The sequence below is a fragment of the Vitis vinifera genome, chromosome 10 (genome assembly GCF_030704535.1).
Source record: "Vitis vinifera cultivar Pinot Noir 40024 chromosome 10, ASM3070453v1".
NCBI lineage: Eukaryota > Viridiplantae > Streptophyta > Magnoliopsida > Vitales > Vitaceae > Vitis > Vitis vinifera.
In genome coordinates, this window is record NC_081814.1 from 3,536,027 (window position 1) to 3,555,444 (window position 19,418).

A 19,418-nucleotide genomic window follows, 5' to 3' on the forward strand; every position below is an offset into this window, starting at 1 on the left:
AACTTTGTGAGAAATGGTACAAAATTTGTAAGAGGGGGTACGAACTTTGTAAAATGGGGTACGAACTTTGTGAGAGAGGATGCGAACTTTATGAGAAAATATATGAACATATTTATGGATTATAAAATATTATTGATATATTAATTGTAAAAAAATGTGAAAAAATACATAATGTAATATTACTCAAACTTTGATGACAAGTATGACTAGATAATGTAATTTTCTAACTACTCTATCTTTTATATTTTAGTTTCTTCATAGATACGATGGACAAAGGCAAAGGAAAGTAATTTATCATTGATTTGAACGATGAAGACTTTGATTACCAATATGATAGCAATGTGAAAACTGAGTCTGATGAAGATGCCATACTAGTTTTGGAAAAGATTTTTAATGATTTAACTATTGAAGATGTATGGAAGATGGAGTTTAGCTCAATAGAGGAGGCAAAAGAATTTTATAATTTATTTTCTAAAGTTACTAGATTCAGTGTTAGAAAAGATGATGTGAAACGAGATAAGAATCAAAATATAGTATCTCGTAAGTGGGTTTGCTCGAAAGAAGGATATCGACATAAAGTGTGTTTAGAGAATGAAAATCGAAAACGAGAACCTAAGGCAGTAACTCAAGTTGGTTGTGAGGCAACATTTCGGATTGGGTTTAACAAACGAATGAACAAGTGGATTGTGAAAGAGTTTATGGTTGATCATAATCATCCTTTGGTGGAACAAAAAAATGCCTAATTCCTTCGATCCTATAGGGTCATTAAAAATGCAAATAAGGCTCAATTGAATGCAATGCGAGGTGTTGGCATGGGAACTAGCCAAATTATGGATTACATGATGCAACAATCAGGTGGATATAACAAGGTTGGCTTCACAAAAAAAAAAAATCTATATAACCATGTTGATGTTGATCGTAGAGTTCATCTAAGAGATAGTGATGTAGAGGGTGCTTTGGCTTATTTGTGTGGAAAGTCTAATGAGGAATCTGATTTTTGTTGGACAACTTAATGATCAAGGACATGCAATACTATTTGTTGGTGGTACTTGGAAGGTTACAAAGGGAGCTAGGGTATTAGCTTGTGGAAAGAAGATCAGTACTCTGTATATGACCTCATGTCCAAGAGACACAATTGCAGTTGCTGATGCAAGTATTGATACAAGCCTATGGCACTGCAGACTTGGTCACATGAGTGAGAAAGAGATGAAGATGCTATTGTCAAAAGGAAAACTACCAGAATTGAAGTCCATTGACTTTGACATGTGTGAAAGTTGCATCTTAGGAAAACAAAAAAGGGTGAGCTTCTTGAAAACTGGCAGGACATCGAAGGCTAAAAAATTGGAACTAGTACACACTGATTTGTGGGGGCCTTCTCCGGTTGCATCCCTTAGAGGTTCAAGGTACTACATCACTTTTATTGATGACTCAAGCAAAAAGGTATGGGTTTATTTTCTGAAAAATAAATCTGATGTATTTGAAATTTTTAAGAAGTGGAAGGCCATGGTTGAGACAGAAACAGGTTTGAAAGTAAAATGTTTGAGGTCAGATAATGGAGGAGAGTACATAGATGGAGGGTTCAGTGAGTATTGTGCTGCACAGGGAATTAGGATGGAGAATACCATTCTTGGGACACCACAACAGAATGGTGTGACTCAGCACATGAACATAACTCTTAATGAGTGTGCTAGAAGTATGAGGTTGCATGTTGGACTACCAAAAACTTTTTGGGTTGATGTTGTTAGCATTGCAACTTACCTGATAAACTGAGGACCATCAGTTCCCATGGAGTTCAGATTTCCTAAGGAGGTTTGGAGCGGTAAAGAGGTAAAGTTTTCACATTTAAAAGTTTTTTGTTGTGTTTCTTATGTTCATATTGATTCTGATGCTCGTAGTGAACTTGATGCAAAGTCTAAAATATGTTTTTTCATTGGCTATGGTGATGAGAAATTTGGCTATAGGTTTTGGGAGGAACAAAACAGGAAAATCATCAGAAACATAAATGTGATATTTAATGAACAAGTTATGTACAAGGACAGGTCAACTGTAGTGTCAGATGTTATGGAGATAGATCAAAAGAAATCTAAGTTTGTCAACTTAGATGAATTGACTGAAAATACTGTCCAAAAAAATGGTGAAGAAGATAAGGAGAATGTAAATTCACAGGTAGATCTGAGTACACCTGTAAATGAAGTTTGTAGATCTTCCAGGAACATTAGACCTCCATAGTGTTATTAACCTGTTATAAATTATCTCCTGTTAACTGATGGTGGTGAGCCAAAGTGTTATGATGAAGCCTTGCAAGATGAGAATTCAAGCAAGTGGGAGTTAGCCATGAAGGATGAGATGGATTCCTTGTTGGGGAATCAGACATGGGAACTGACTGAATTGCCAGTAGGAAAGAAGGCTTTGCACAACAAGTGGGTATACAGGATAAAGAATAAGCATGATGGTAGCAAACGTTACAAGGCCAAATTAGTTGTTAAAGGGTTCCAGCAAAAGGAGGGCATTGACTACACAAAGATATTTTCTCCAGTTGTGAAGATGTCAACAATCAGACTTGTATTGGGAATGGTGGCTGCAGAAAATCTGAAGAAGCAATTGTCTAAACAGTTTGTAATGAAATATTTGGGAGCTGCAAAGCAAATCCTTAGTATGAGAATCATTAGAGACAAGACTAATGGCATGTTGAAGCTTTCACAGTACGAGTATGTGAAAAAAGTTCTCAGTAGGTTCAACATGAATGAAACTAAACCAGTGAGCACACTCTTGGGTATTCATTTCAAACTAAGCAAAGAACAGTCACCAAAGACAGAAGAAGAAAGGGACCATATGAGCAAGGTGCCCTATGCCTCGGCTATTGGCAGCTTGATGTATGTTATGGTGTGTACAAGGCCAAACATTACACATGTAATGGGAATTGTGAGCAGATTCATGAGTAGGCCTAGAAAGCAGCATTGGGAAGTAGTCAAGTGGATTCTAAGATATCTGAAGGGTTCATTAGATACATGTCTTTGCTTCATAAGTGCAAGTTTGAAACTGCAAGGTTATGTAAATGCTGATTTTGCTGGCGATATTGATAGTAGAAAGAGTACTACTGGGTTTGTTTTTACTCTAGGTGGTACAACTATATCATGGGCTTCAAATCTACAGAAGATTGTTACTTTGTCTACTACAGAAGCTGAGTATGTTGCAGCAACTGAAGCTGGAAAGGAGATGATTTGTCTACATGGTTTCTTAGATGAATTGGGTAAAAAGCAGGAGATGGGCATTCTACACAGTGACAGTCAGAGTGCAATTTTTCTTGCCAAAAATTCGACTTTTCATTCAAAGTCGAAGCATATACAAACAAAACACCACTTTATCTATTACCTTGTTGAAGATAAACTGGTAATACTTGAGAAGATTTGTGGATCTAAGAACTTGGCAAACATGTTGACTAAGGGTGTCACTATTGAGAAGTTGAAGTTGTGCGCAACTTCAATTGGTCTTCTAGCTTGAGGACAGGAGGATGAGTTGCAGGGATAAGGGATTATCTCTTGGAGGATAGCAGTTTGATGTTGGTGATTGAACTAGTCTCCAAGTGAGAGATTTGTCGAGCTTTGTGGAGCCTAGTTCTGTTTGATACGTTTTAGTGACCCGACCCGAATAATATTGCATGGTTTTTAATGGGAGATTTACTGAGGCTTGTCCATGAGCACTCCGGCTTGGGCCTTTTTGGGCCCGTTTAGCCCATTGTGGAACCGTCTTTTGTAATTAAGGTTTTTTAGTGTGGTATGGTGGCTGCGTTTTAGATAGAGAGAAAATATTGTAGCCGACAGAAGTACTCTGTATTCTTCCCTGATAATAGTGATATCCCTGCAACTTCGTGGATGTAGGCAAATTGCCGAACCACGTAAATACTGTCTTATGCGTGTGATTGTTTTTCTTTGGCGTGCGTTTTTCTCTATTTTTTTGTTTCTCACAGGTTGGGAATTCGGCTTAATTCCCTTCATTGCCTCAATGCCAGTCTATGCAGCTTCATGTACCAAAACTATGGTCTCCAACGTCTCCAAGTCTAGGAATTATAAACCTGAAAGTGCCTCGTGTCTGGACCATTCTAAATGTAACCCGAGCCATTCGGTAATAAAATTCGAAATTGCAATCCATGGTAAAGATTTAATCAAAACACACATGGACAATTAATAATTATTTATATATAGAGAGGAATCCCTAAAAATGCCCTATTTTTACCACTTCTCTCACTCAGGGCCTCGGGCATCAAGAAGCCATTTTCTAAAGTTGGCCTCCAGACGAGAAAATCCCTAAGGCCCTATTTTACTCTACCACTCTCAATCCTCGCAAATACTAATCTAATCATGTTATCATTTTTTTTTTCAACCCCCGTTTGATTCCCAACAAAATCCATCCCCCATTCGATTTCCGGGAAAATTCATGCTCGTTTGATTTTTGAGAAAATCCATGCAAAACCCCCAAGGAAAACCAAAAAAATTGTTTTTTTGCTCCTTATGTTTTTGGATCTGTTTTAGGGGTCTCTTTTCTTTTGTGCCATTCGATTTAAATTTCACAAACCCTAAATCCACGATTTTTTAGCCAGGCTGAAAAACACAACCTTTGCCTGCAAATCATGATCAGATTACCAAATAGCATCTTATGTTTTTTTTTAAAAAAAATGGACAGATTTTGTATCCTGTGCGCAGCCTGGACTGATAGGAAATATCGGGAAATTTCCCAAAAAAATTGGTAAAATTACCTAAATTTGAGCGATATTTTCGAATTGGTAAAAATATTGTGTCTTCCTCATAAATATCGTCGAACTTTTTCGACATTTCAATCACTACCATATTGTTGGGTTTTTCCTCATGTGGAAGGCCCAAATTAAGAGCCCAAAATTTAAGGCCTCTTAGGCCTTTATATAAAAGGGCTAGAAAAAGAATCCTTCTTTTTCTTCTTCCAATTTTTCGCAGCCACCAGAGGTAGGAGAAAAGAGAGAGAAATGGGAGAACCACCATTTTTGAAGTTAGAGAGAAAAATTCCGTTTTTTTTCTTCATTGCCTAGATTTCATCAAATGTCCAATCCCACTTCGTCTGTGGGCCGATCAACCTAAAATTCGGAGGAGAGGTTCGTGATCATTGATCTTCATTCTGAACGATGAAGATTGGATTTGGAGATCCGGACAGTCGTCTTTCAGTCCAAGAACAGAGCCTCCGTTTTGATGCGTTTTCTATCCGGACAGTTTTGATCATGAACTTTGATTGAGGTTAATCTGTGGTTCGATTGAGCCGATTTTTGGAGAGCACATTCAGAACTCATTGGTCTTCATTCTGAACGGTGGAGATTGGATTTGAAGTTCTGAAAAGTTATATTTTAGTCCGAGAACAGTGGTGTATTTGGTGAGATATTTCCATTGTTTTTATGCAAAGTTGTTGAAATTGTCAAGATCAATTTGTCTTGAGATATGGTTGATGTATGCCTCTAGTTTTATCTAAAGAGAATTGTGTAACCCATTAATTATATTAGTGGAGTTTTTAAGTGGCCTAAGGGTCCCGTGGTTTTTACTTCTCATATTGGAGAAGGTTTTCCACGCTAAAATTATTGGTGTTCATATACTTGTTGATTGGGTGTCTTCTTGCTACTCTATTTGATTGATTCCTATTAGGTTCTCATAAGAGGGGATAAAACATGGTTGTGCATTATTTGTATTTATCCCATCACATATGACATAGGATGAGTGAAGTACCTGTTCTTGGGGAGTGGCTAGAGTTGCTTGCAAAGGGAGATTGGTTTCGGATACTCCGCCAAAGTTCGGATTGAACCATCTTCATCCAATGGCCAAAGGAACTAATCAAGGTGTCAGCGTGTTCAAACCGCGTGGACTTTGACAACCATTCCAATCCCAATCGAATCTTTCTTCTATTAAATATGAGAAAAACCAATTAATTTAATATGAGAGGCCACGGCTTGCTTTAGAAAGAGGAGGACAAATTTGACTGCGAAGTATTCAAAAACCATGAACCCAGTTAGGTGCAAAAATTGAGGGCCTATTAATTATTATTTCCTTGGGGAAAAAATCTGCGTAAAGTGGCTGAAATATGTTTGGTTTGATGAAATTTCCACCCCAATATTTCCATTCATATGGAACTGAAAGGAACCCACCTGGTTTTTGGAGTATGGGAATGGGAATTTCGGAATTTTGGTTCAGCAAAATCAGGATAAACATATATAGCTACATGGGAATGTAGAAATTTCTATTAAGGGAAAGTTTTGTTAAGATAGTTTTGAATTGATTTGTTATTCGATCAACTTGAATGAATTCCAGATAGCTATTTGAAATGTCAATGAAATACTGAATTTGTTGTCTCTTAACTGGGCCAAATTTCCAAGTTATTTTTCCATGGCCAGTATCATTGCTAATAGATGAAAGAATGATGATTAGTGCAAGTATCTTCTTCAGAAGGAAAAGACCAAAAGCAACAACCGTCAACGGGAAACTCTCATCCCGTGATATTCAAAAAGCAGCCCACTTGGTGGTCAACTGTAGAGCCTGGTGGTCAATCCTTGAGGTCATGTATCTTCTTCCTCTCTCCTTCCTTTTTCCTTCAAAAAGCCTTACAGAGAGCCAAGCTGAGAAACGAATGGAGTCTCCAAGATTACTTTTCTTCCTTTATCCCATTCTCATACTTCACCTTCTTGCTGTCACCAATGCTCAGCCAAGGTTTCTCTTCTATCGGTGTTCAAACGGTGTTGGTAATTATACCAATAACAGCACCTACAAGGCAAACCTCAACACTCTCCTCACCTCCCTCTCTTCAAACAACGAAATAGATTATGGCTTTTACAATTTCTCCGCAGGCCAAAACTCGGACAAAGTCAACGCAATCGCGCTTTGCAGAGGAGACGTAATGCCAACCGCATGCCGGAGTTGTATCAATGACTCTAGGATTCAACTCACTCGGCTCTGTCCCAACCAGAAGGAGGCAATAGGATGGTACGATAATTGTATGCTGCGATATTCCAATGACTCCATATTTGGAAAAGCCCAAACTTCGCCCACCTTTACAATGTGGAACCTTCAAAACGTCTCCAATGTGGAAGATTTCAATCAGGTTCTGGGAAACCTGATGGCCAGCCTCCGAAGCAAAGCTGCGTCTGGTGATTGGCGTCGCAAGTTCACAACTGGAGAAGCAAATGTTACGAGTTTCCAAAGCATATATGGGCTTATGCAGTGCACTCCTGATTTGTCCGAGTTGTCTTGCAGTAATTGCTTAGAGGGCGCTATCAATGAAATTCCAACATGTTGTAATAGGCGCAAAGCAGGGAGAGTTGTTAAACCCAGCTGTAATTTGAGATACGCAACATACCATTTCTATGATATTACAGCAGCTAACGCGCCGCCACCTTCTCCTCCCTCAGCTGATCTCTCTCCACCGCCTTTAGCTAATACCACCTCTACACAAGGTACGTACGTATCCCTACATATCTCCATGCTTGAAATTTAATCAATTCCAAGATCAAGTAGATCCTTGATTGTAAAAGATAGATATATATGTGGTGCTCATTCTCCCTTGATTATGATTTGCAGTCGAGTGATCATCTAGATTACTGGGTTTCCAGAATTCATGGGTCTGAGTGATCTTTAATAATTGGGTTTTGCAGAAACAAGGAGTAACTCATCCCGAACCATCATCCTCATAATCGTCCCATCCGTAATTATTTTAATCATAATCCTTGTTGGCTTCATCTGTTTCTTTTCCAGAAAAAGGAGCTCAATGGAGAAGCTTGAGAGTAAGTTAAATACACTCCGTCCTTTCTTGACTTTGCTTCTTCCTATTGAAAACATGATCTTCTTGGAAAGTGACAAGGGCAGCTGATTGTCCTTTTAGTAATTTAAATATACATGCATGTGCTTCTCTTGCTTTACACGAAGTTGGTGGGAAGACTACTATCGACATTCATGACTTCATAATCTGTTACGCTTACAAAATTTTAATAGAATTCGACTGGCTGAGATTCATGGGTAGATCTGCTTGTGTAGCCAAGCACTCATTATAATGCCTGACTAATTTAACCTTCTCCTTCTGTGAAGCTCATGATGAGGATGAAATTACAAATGTTGAATCCTTGCACTTCGACTTTGACACAATTAGAGTTGCTACAAATAACTTCTCTGATTCTAATAAGCTAGGACAAGGTGGATTTGGCCCTGTTTATAAGGTAATACAATATTTTCTTATAAAATTTCACCATTTCATCGAGCTTATTAATCTAAAGTTTCTTATTTTTTTAAAGGCGGCTTCAATTATTTTCCATCAATTCTTATTTTTATGTTCAGGGTAAGCTTTCTAATGGACAAAACGTTGCTGTGAAGAGATTGTCTAGTGGTTCAGCACAAGGAGAATTGGAATTCAAGAACGAGGTGGTATTAGTGGCCAAGCTTCAACACAGGAATTTGGTTAGGCTCCTGGGTTTTTGTTTGGATGGAGCCGAAAGACTTCTTATCTATGAGTTTGTGCCTAATACAAGTCTCGATCACTTCATCTTTGGTAACAACTCTTGACTTAATTTTAGATTGTGTTTTATTAACTTTATTTGTGATGCATGCCTTGATGAATTAACTTCAATGTCATTGATAATCAATAGCCACTATGGGATGTATACTCCTAAACCTTTCTAGGTTTATTTCTTGGGATAGTTTATTGCCTGTTTTAGCTTTAACTCTTACCCTAAATGTGCTTGTATTAATGATTTAGATCTAATTAGATGTGCACAATTGGATTGGGAAAGGCGTTACAAAATCATAGGAGGCATTGCTCGAGGGCTTCTATACCTTCATGAAGATTCTCGACTTCGCATTATTCATCGTGATCTTAAAGCTAGCAACATTCTCTTAGATGCAGAAATGAACCCTAAAATTTCTGATTTTGGTATGGCGAGGTTATTCTTAGTAGATCAAACTCAAGGCAGCACTAGTAGAATTGTGGGAACCTAGTAAGTATTACAAACAAGTTAGCTTGAACCAATAATTTTAGTTTTTCTTGTTTTATTAAAAACTTTACTGTCACTGAAATTCTATATTGACATAATATGCAGTGGATATATGGCTCCTGAATATGCCATGCATGGACACTTCTCTGTTAAGACAGATGTTTATAGCTTTGGCGTGTTAGTTTTGGAACTTGTGAGTGGTCAAAGGAATAACTGTTTTCGTGTCAGTGAAAACATTGAACATCTCCTAAGCTATGTAAGTAATGCATGAGACATGAAAACATTACTAATCTTGCTTTTTATGTTAATACGTTGTTGCATTCTTATAGGCTTGGAAAAATTGGAGGGAAGGGACAACCACCAACTTGATAGATCCGACAATGAGGATCAGTTCAATAAGTGAAATAATGAGATGCATCCACATTGGGCTCTTGTGCGTTCAAGAAAACGAAGCTGACAGACCGACCATGGCTTCTATTGCTCTCATGCTTAACAGTTACTCTCTAAGTCTCCCAGTACCTTCACACCCTGCATTTTTTATGAATACTAGCATGAATCGGGACATGTCTTTAGAATTGGAGGATAATTCAAGGGTGGCCCAGTCGAATTATTTGCCGAGTAGATCATCCCATTTTTCAGTGAATGAGGCTTCAATCACTGATCCATATCCTCGATAAGGTGCCACTAGATGTTGACAACAGTCAAAAGCATGTGTATTACGTACAATTTTTGTAGCATTGTTTCAACTGCAAATACTGTTTCCCTATTTGGAGCTAAAAATAAAAGATGCCATATGGAGTCATCATAATGAATTAATATTTGTTTTCAGTTCTTTTATTTTGAATCTTGTATATGTTTATCATGTATAATTCATGAATTCAGAGGATTTTACTGTTAAAATGTTTGAATATAATGACTTGTTATTTATAGAATATAGAGGTTATTTATTCGGTCTTTTTTTTATACAATTAACTTAGCTTATAGTGTTGTAACATGTCTATAATTGGTTAAATCAAATTCCTTTATATTGGTTTTATAGCAATTCTTCCAAAACCATTTTCTCTCTAAATTCTTCTTTTTGTTTAATTAAGTTGATTTGGTATCGGAGCTTTGAAAGCTTTAGAGCTACCATCATTCCCAAACATTTACCAAAAATCAAGCTCTATTCACTAACCTTGATGTTTCTTAAACCTCGAATTCAAAAACCCCAAACCAAAATGAGAATTTTAAAAAAAATCAACTAAACCCTCTTCCAATATTTCAAAACAAAAACCTACCCTTTCTTACTCAGCCCCTTACCATCAAACTATTTCACTAAAGGCATAATGGGCTGGATTGCATGTACGCTACTCGAATACTGATAAGTTCTCAAATGATTTAAATAGAGTTTACCAATCTCCGTCAATAGCTATAATGATAAGCCTAAAATCTCAACTCCAAATAAATAATAAAAGAAGGTATATTGGTCTCTTATTACTTAGCTAAAATTAGAGAAACGTTTGATATTTCTTTGCCATTAGAGCGCCACTTTCATATAGAGAACGGTTGATGTTTACACTTTAGGCCTTCAAGAATGGCCTTGAGATCAAGTCTTGATTATCAAAACACATTTTGTTTCTTCATGTTTACACTTAACAAAATGTGTTTTGATAATCACGCCACTTTCATAATCAAATTTCTTCATGTCTTACCCCTGAATGATCAAATCTTGAAGAAACTTCTTCAGGAGCACCTTGAGAATGGCCTTAACAAACTTGATTATGTAGTCACCATCTCTAAGCCTTCAACAATTCCAAAATCTTCAACTCCTCAATTTTTTTCTCAAGCTTTTGCTTTTCTCAATCAGTCCAAGGATGCATACTCAATAGGTTATGCTATCCTATGCCTCAAGTAGTTCGCCAAGTCATAAATTCTTGTAATTTGAAGTTTCCAAATACAAAAAAATTTAATTTTTGTTATTCTTGTCAATTAGTCAAGAGTCATAAACCCCCTTTTGTACTCTCTGATTCTAGAGCAATAAAACTATTTGATTTAGTGCATTTTGATCTTTAGGGTCCTTCCCATATTGCTTTAATTACTCCTATAAAATATTGTCTATTAATATTCGTTAATAAATACTCTCGGTTCACATAGTTTTATCTTCTCACAACTAAAAATGAAGCTTTTTCTACCTTTCTTAAATTTAAAAATCTTATTGAGACTCAACTTGAACCAAAAATTAACTCTCTTTAAAGTAATTGGGGAGGTGAATTCAGAATACCCAAACCACTTTTTGATAAATTGGGTATTCATCATAGGCACCTTCGTCCGCATATCCCTCAGCAAAATTGTTAAGTTGAGAGAAAGAATAGATACATAATTGAGGTTGGCCTCTCCTTACTAGCACATTCTCATGTTCCTTTAACCTATTGACCATATGTTTTTCAATCTGTTGCATACCTTACAAACATATTATCAACACTAATCTTATCTAACAAATTCCCTTTTGAAATGTTGTATCACAATGTGTCTTGCATCCTAAAAATCTCTATGGGTGTTTGGTTGTGTATGTTATCCTTTACCTTCGACCTTATAAATCAACAAACTTCAATTATGATCCACTGAATGTGTTCTACTTGGTTTCAATTCCTATCATAAAGAGTTATGTCTAAAAAAATATACTAGCAGGATTTACGTCTCTAACCTTGTTATCTTTAATGAGTCTCATTTTCCTTTGTCCACATTTACTTCCTCACCATCCTATTCTACCTCCAAGCTTAACTTATCTTCTTTATTTTTCACCTTTTTTTTTCCTCTGTCATTCCTATTCTCACACTCAATGCCCTTTCTCCTCTACAACCAACAAACTCTTTTGCTTCTTCTCCTATTGATGCTCCTACTTCTCTTTTGCTTTTTCCTTCCTCTCTCATATCTTCTCAATCTCCCCCTTCCCTTTTATTCTTTTCCTACTTGTACTCTATGGTGTTCAGGTCTCAGTCATGTAATAAAAAACGTGGAATATTCTTAATAGCATGTATTAATTATGTTGCATCTTTGCTTCATAAGCCATCTACCTTTCACCAAGGAATTATCCACCCCTATTGTTAGGTTGCAATGCAAGCTAAATACTCTGCTTTATTGAAAAGCAATACTCAGATTTTGGTTCCACCTCCTACTAATCATAAGATCATTGGTTGCAAGTGGATTTATAAGTTGAAATTCAAACTAGATGGATCCATTAAAAAATACAAGATTCAACTTATGGCAATAGGTTTTCATCAAACAAATGGGTTTGACTATTTTGAAATGTTTAGTCCTACTGTTAAACAAACTACTATCTGAATTGTGTTTAGTCTTGCCTTATCACTTAACTGACCTATTAAGCAACTCAATGTTCATTATGCCTTATTGAATGGTTATTTGAATGCAAAAGTTTATATGGAGCAATTTGTTGTCTTCATTGATTTGACATACTCCCATTATGTCTACAAATTGAAGTAAGCTCTCTATAGCATAAAATAGAGTCATCATGCCTAGTTTACCAAACTAAGCAATTGTCTTCTACACTAAGGCTTTTATAGTTCAATGTTAGAGCATTCATGTTTGTTCTTACTACCATCACTGTTATGACTTTTGTTCTAGCATATGATGATGACATTATTGTCACTAGAAGCAATGAACCTTTCATTCAAATTAAGTCTCATTCATAGGCTAAATAAACATTTTGCTCTTAAAGATTTAGGAGATCTATCTTATTTTTTGGGAATTCAAGTCAACAAATCCTCCTCATCTATTCATCTTTCTTAGCAAACTTATATTACAGATCTGCTTCATCTAGTTGAAATGTTTGATTGCAAGCCAATCCTCACTCTTATGGCCTCAAACACTTCTTTGTCCTAGTGTGAAGGTGAAGTATTAATACTTGATCCAACTACTTATCAAAGTATTATTGGTGTCCTTCAATATAGTACCATTACTAGCTTGACCTGAGCTTAGTTTGCAATTAATAAAGCATGTCAATTTATGCATGCCCCCACCTCCTCTCACTGATAGGCTATTAAGAGGATCTTAGATACTTAAAGGATATAGTCTCATTCATGGAATTTCTCTCTAGGCCTCCTCAAACTTCTCTCTTACCTGCTATATTGATGTTGATTGGGCAAGTTACCCTAATGACATAAAGAGCACAAGTACTAGTTATTTCCATTTCTTTGGACCTAATCTAGTATCTTGGAATTCCAAACAAAGTAGGCAGTTGTCTCTTTATCCATGTTGAATCTGAGTATCATGGTTTGGCTAATGCAGTAACTCTAAATCATACGGATTACTACAACACTCCTTGAGGAACTCAATGTCACTTTACCAAACCCACCCCTCCTCATTTGTAAACATGTCGAGATTGATTAGAATGTTTTCAAGAACTTGTTATGAATCATACTTTATTGGTTCAATTTACTCCTAAAGATCAATTTGTTGATACTATGACAAAGCTCCTTTCAACTCAACGATTCTTAAGCTAACAAAGCAAGCTTACAGTGCTACACAGCGTCATCAACTTCAGGGGGATGATGTATAGAATATAGGGGTTTATTCAAACTTGAGCTTTTTATAACAATTCTACTTTCCAAGATACGGTTGAGTATTTCTTACAAAAACCATTTTCTTTGTGAATTCTTCCAATTTTGACTAAAATGCAAAAGATAATATATTTTTTGGTTTCTATTGTAAATTCTTTTGAACCCAAAATAGTTTTAAGTTCTTCTTAATCAATATAAAATTACTCTTAAATAGAAATATGAAATGATTTATGTGATAGCTTATAGGAAAAACACTTTTTTATATTGAATGAAAAAATCTTTCATTTATTGAATCATAAAAGAAAAGAATTTAATTATTTGAAATAATAAATGAAATTAGGAAATTGAATCTCACCTCCATAAATCATTTTTCAATGAAATAAAAAATAAATTTAAAAAATAAATCAATTAATTATGATGCAAAGTGATTTATATCATGATCGACTCAAAAATCAAAGTTATTTATACTAATATATTAAAAGTTTAAAGGATATCCTTCTAGTTAACAAGTTATTCTTGAATCCAAATATGTCATGTCTACAATTATAAAAACGAACGTAACTTCATTGATAATAAAAAGACATAACTAATTTAAGACATTAATTCATTTGTAGGTAAAAGTATATTAAATTAGTGAAAATTTATAAAAATATACTAGTTATCACTCTTCCTTTTTTTTTTACACAAGATGTTACCTGATTTAAAAACAAATTCATCTGAACTGAACTCTAAATTAATGTCTACTTGTTAAAAATATATTAGTGTTAAAAAACATTACCAAATATATCGATATTTTAATGTAATCTTTTATATAGAGAGAGAGTTATTTATTTGTTTATTACAACAAAAAGGTTGACAAAAGAGATCATAGGAGAGAAAGCATGCCCACTTGTCATTTGTCAAGAAAAGATAAAAGATACAATGTTGATATGAAAATATGAAGTCAATAACATTCAAAAATTCTAAAATTTCACTACTTTAAAGAGTTCAAAACTTTCAAAATTCTTCACAAAAACCCTTGGAATCCCCTCCATCTAGAAACTCCTACGATTCCAAACAAGGAAAACTTCTAGAAAGGAGAATAAAGCCCACAAAAAAAAAAAAAAAAAAAACAAAACAAAACAAAAGTAAAAGTAAAAGGTGCCCATTTAACACGCAAATGCGTGGATTGTCGTCAGCCACTCAGTCTCAATCAACATGTTGAAACCGCGTGTTCACCAATATCAACGCAATCATCTTTTTCTTGTCTATTAATTAAGTGTTGACGAGTTGACCTGTGCAAAGGCCAAGGACCACAGCATAAGGACTATGCATATGGAAATGGGTCCTTCAAAATTACAAAATTAATTTTATTTTCGTAGTTTCAACACTGAAGTTTGATCAAGATCTGAGAAAAGCAAGATTGACTTGGTTGTCAATCCCTGCTAATCACTTTCATTTCAAAGCCGTGGAGCCTGAATCTTTCCATTTAGTGAAAACCATCACAAGAAGCCATGGAGATGAGAATGGATTTTCCCAGACTGGTTTTCTTCGCTTATACCATTCTCATACCACACCTTGTTGCTGTAACAGTAGCCCAGCCTGACCTGGTCTACCACAATTGTTCAGAAAATGTTGGTACTTACAGCAATAACAGCACCTACCAGTCAAACCTCAACACCCTTCTCTCTACACTGTTCTCATACAAAGAAATCAACTATGGCTTTTACAATTTCTCCGTCGGCCAAAGCCCCAACGAGGTTAACGCAATTGCCCTCTGCAGAGGAGACATCACACAAGATAAGTGCCACAGTTGCCTCAACGACTCCAGGCTTCAGCTCCCGCAGCGCTGTCCCTACCAGAATGAAGCAATAGGAGGGTATGATGAATGCATGTTACGATACTCCAATCGGTCCATATTCAGGACTCTGGAAATTTTGCCTAGTTTTTATGTTCCGAACCCGAACAACGTCTCCAATGAAGATGTGTTCAATCAGGCGCTGAAGACCTTGTTGGACAGCCTCCGAAGCAAAGCTGCTTCGGGCAATTCGCTGCTCAAATTTGCGACAGGAGAAGCGACTGGCACTGGTGATAAAAGGATATACGGGTTTATGCAGTGCACTCCTGATCTAAATGAGTCGTCTTGCAGCATTTGTTTAGAAGGGGCTATTAATGATGTTCCAGCATGTTGCGGTAACAAGGAAGGAGGACGAATTTTTAAGCCCAGTTGCAGCCTCAGGTTTGAAACATTCCGTTTCTATGATTTTACAGCGGCTAACACGCCTCCACCTGCAACATGGCCACCTTCCTCACCTTCTCCTTCGGATAACCTTACCCCACCCTCCCCAGCCATTGTTACACCTACCAAAGGTATGAATCTTAAAGCTTTGACCCAAGTTATCTTAAAATTTGTTACTAGTTAAGTCTTGGAAGTAATTTTAATAGTTTAAGATAGTATTCTTGGAGCATGAAGCCTATTGTGTGGGCTGTAATATTTCAATCAGCAACTTGATCCAAATTTTGTGTGGTTATTTGGAGGCTTCTCAAGCCTAACATTGTGGAAATCTGAGATCAGTCTCCACTGGGGGTCACATTTTATGTGACGAATGATACTTTTAGACTTTTAGTTCTACAAAAAATTAAGATGCAGTGACCCACGTCTAGAGAATTTTAAGTAAAAGGAAAAAATAATGATATATATGAAATGAAAAAGTCTTTTAATAGCTTTACCATCACCTCTGAGAGCAATTTCAAAATTCTGCAGTCGATGAATGTGGTGTTAAATTGACTTTTTCAGGAAAGAAGAGTAACACATCCCGGACCCTCATCCTCATAGTCGTTCCCACGGTTATTATTTCAGTGTTATTGATCAGCTTCATCTGCTTCTTTTTAAAAAAGAGGAGGCCAAGGGGGCAGTTTCTAAGTAAGTTAATCATAGGTGCTTCATCTTTTATTGACTTTGCCTCTTGCAATTGAAATCATTTTCTTCTTGAAACCACTCCCAAGATCTTTTATAATAACATTTATGACTCCACAATGCACATTTTTACTCACAAAGTATTAGTATATGCTGGCTCAGATCATGATGGTGAAGTCTGCATGACTAACCAACCATTCATAAAAAGCTACACTCAAGTTATTCAATTTCCAAATTTTTTTCTCACATGTATGTGTATAAATGTAACTCTATCCTTCATGTGAAGGTTTTGAGGGTGAAACTAGAACCCTGGAATCCTTGCAATTTCAGTTCAGCACCATTAGAGTTGCAACAGACAACTTCTCTGATGCTAATAAGCTTGGAGAAGGTGGATTCGGCTCTGTTTACAAGGTAATAAAACACAACCATATGAGGGAGAATATAAATGTTTTACTTTCTAACATGTGTTAAATTCAAAGTTTCTCATTCATTGAGGATGATTTTCATGAACTATTTTGCTTTCTTTTGTTGCCATATATCATCAGGGTAGGCTTTCCGATGGGCAAGAAATAGCTGTTAAGAGGCTGTCTGCTGGTTCTAAACAAGGAGAACTAGAATTCAAAAATGAGGTGCTGTTAATGGCGAAGCTTCAACATAGAAATTTGGTTAGGCTACTGGGTTTTTGCTTGGAAAGATCCGAAAGACTTCTCATCTATGAGTTTATGCCTAACTTAAGCCTCCATGGCTTCATATTTGGTACAACTGCTCGTCCTGTTCTATATTAGATTCTATTTATCAACATTTGATATGCATGGTGGGACTGATTAAAATCGAACTACATATATAAACAAGAAAAACATCTCAGACATGCTCCTACTTACAGTTATTTTCCTTTTGTAGTTCAGGAGCTATATAAATCTTCACTTAATCACTTATATACTCATACTTGTCTGAGCATGTAGATCCAATTAAGCAGACACAATTGAATTGGGAAAAGCGTTACAAAATCATAGGAGGCATCGCTCGAGGGCTTCTTTATCTTCATGAAGATTCTCGACTTCGAATTATTCACCGTGATCTCAAAGCAAGCAACATTCTATTAGATGCAGAGATGAACCCTAAAATTTCTGATTTTGGGATAGCTAGATTATTTGCAGTTGATCAAACTCAAGAGAATACAAGTAGAATTATGGGAACCTAGTAAGTACCAAAATTAAGACTACTAGTTAACTACAACATTGAATAAATATAAATCTTGAGAGCTTTTTTTCCTTTTTCTTTTTTTCCTTTCTTTCATATTTGACTTTATTGACTATGATATGCAGTGGATATATGGCCCCAGAATATGTATTGCATGGGAAATTCTCAGTTAAGTCGGACGTATATAGCTTGGGTGTGTTGATTCTGGAGATTATAAGCGGTCAAAAGAATAATTGTTTCCATGTTGGCGAGAACACTGAGTATCTTCTGACCCACGTAAGTATGAATAGAGAGGTGCATTTCTCTTTTTATGGTAATGCGTACAATACTGAAAATGTTATAGAACCTCATACTTAATATTGAATATGCATATATATCCTTGCATCCCCATAGGCCTGGATTTCTTGGAGGGAAGGAACAGCAAGCAGTATGATAGATCCAACATTAAGGGATGGCTCAACAAGCGAAATAATGAGATGTATCCACATTGGGTTGCTATGTGTTCAAGAAAATGTGGCTGATCGACCAACAATGGCTTCAGTAATGCTCATGCTAAATAGCTACTCTCTCAATCTCCCAATACCTTCACACCCTGCATTTTTTTTACGTAGTAACATTGACCAAAACATTTCTTCGGGGCTGGAGCATAATTCAAGGTCGACTGATTCTGATCTTTCCCGAAGTAGTAGTCCTATTAATTCTCAATACATACGACTTGAATAACAGATGGATGATGTTGCATTTTTGAGTTATAATCTAAAGACATGCATGTTCATGTTATAATTTGTTCTCAGAAATGATAGCATCAAAATAGAATTAAAATTTTAATTAAATTCTTACTTTTTTTTCTTTTTTCATTTTTTCTTTCTCCACCAACCCACTACCACATGAATTATGGGGTAGGATATATGATGAAGACTTTAATGGCATCGTCTAACCTATGCCACGAGCTGTGACCCTCTCCATGAGCAAATACGAATGGGATTGTTTGATTAAAGATTATTTATCAAAAATAAAAATTCACTATCATAAAAATCAAAACTTACTCTTATTTAAATTTTGATTCATCTCTTCACATGATGTTACGATCCAATTTCTTTACCATTTTCATTGACCAAATGCTCTTGAGAAGAAAAATGTTTAATTTGGTTTTTCCTAGTTTGTAGCACATTTTTTGTCATCCCTTTTAAATGAGAAGTATTTTAATATTTAGTGGTATATCTGGATGTAAAAGTAATAAGAAGCATAACATCACTTAGAACCAATATACCATTTTAATTATTTTTATCCATGTGATCCGTGAAGAATAACATCACCTTGAAAATTTGATGAAACAACTAACATTGTCCTTAAAAAAATAATTGAAATATATTGATAATAATTAAACTATAATTTTATTTCATTTAATATGGAATTGACACTAAAACAAAAACAAAAAAAAAAAATGTATAAGGGACTCTTTGTATATGTTTTCGAAAACAACTTTCAGAAAATAGTTTTAAAATTTTTAAAAATAATTCTCATTTATTCTTAAAAACAGAATTTTGTTTCAAAACTTAATATAAAAAACAGTTTTCTCTACTTTTTTATTTATTTATATATAATACAAAAATTTTATATCTTCAATCGTTGCTTGGACCATTTTAGAAAATACTTAAATTTTATATTGTCACCATTATATCAAAGGGCACATACTGTCATGCTCTAATGTTCTTAAATGAAGTAATTAATATCCACAAATGAAGTTTCAAGGCTTTACACAAGTAATATCCAAGTTTAA

The 19,418-nt window shown here is 35.6% G+C and overlaps 1 protein-coding gene across 1 annotated transcript; it reads left to right on the forward strand.

Annotated features, from left to right (window-relative positions):
• The first annotated feature begins 6,456 nt into the window (after positions 1–6,456).
• On the forward strand, positions 6,457–18,465 carry LOC100854083 (uncharacterized). The gene is made up of 14 exons (XM_059740178.1): positions 6,457–7,459; positions 7,658–7,786; positions 8,088–8,215; positions 8,334–8,544; positions 8,752–8,989; positions 9,092–9,242; positions 9,316–9,660; positions 15,018–15,891; positions 16,319–16,444; positions 16,725–16,849; positions 16,984–17,194; positions 17,401–17,638; positions 17,764–17,914; positions 18,032–18,465. Exons 1-14 carry the CDS (start codon positions 6,568–6,570, stop codon positions 18,359–18,361), a joined length of 4,149 nt encoding a protein of 1,382 aa, XP_059596161.1. The 5' UTR covers positions 6,457–6,567; the 3' UTR covers positions 18,362–18,465.
• The last annotated feature ends 953 nt before the right edge of the window (positions 18,466–19,418 follow it).

Bases quoted from the DNA above. Each gene is read 5' to 3' on its own strand.
- LOC100854083 (XM_059740178.1), top strand. From the start codon at position 6,568: ATGTATCTTCTTCCTCTCTCCTTCCTTTTTCCTTCAAAAAGCCTTACA. The intron at 15,892-16,318 runs GTATGAATCTTA...TGACTTTTTCAG, and splicing joins CATTGTTACACCTACCAAAG to GAAAGAAGAGTAACACATCC. The intron at 17,915-18,031 runs GTAAGTATGAAT...GCATCCCCATAG, and splicing joins CTGAGTATCTTCTGACCCAC to GCCTGGATTTCTTGGAGGGA.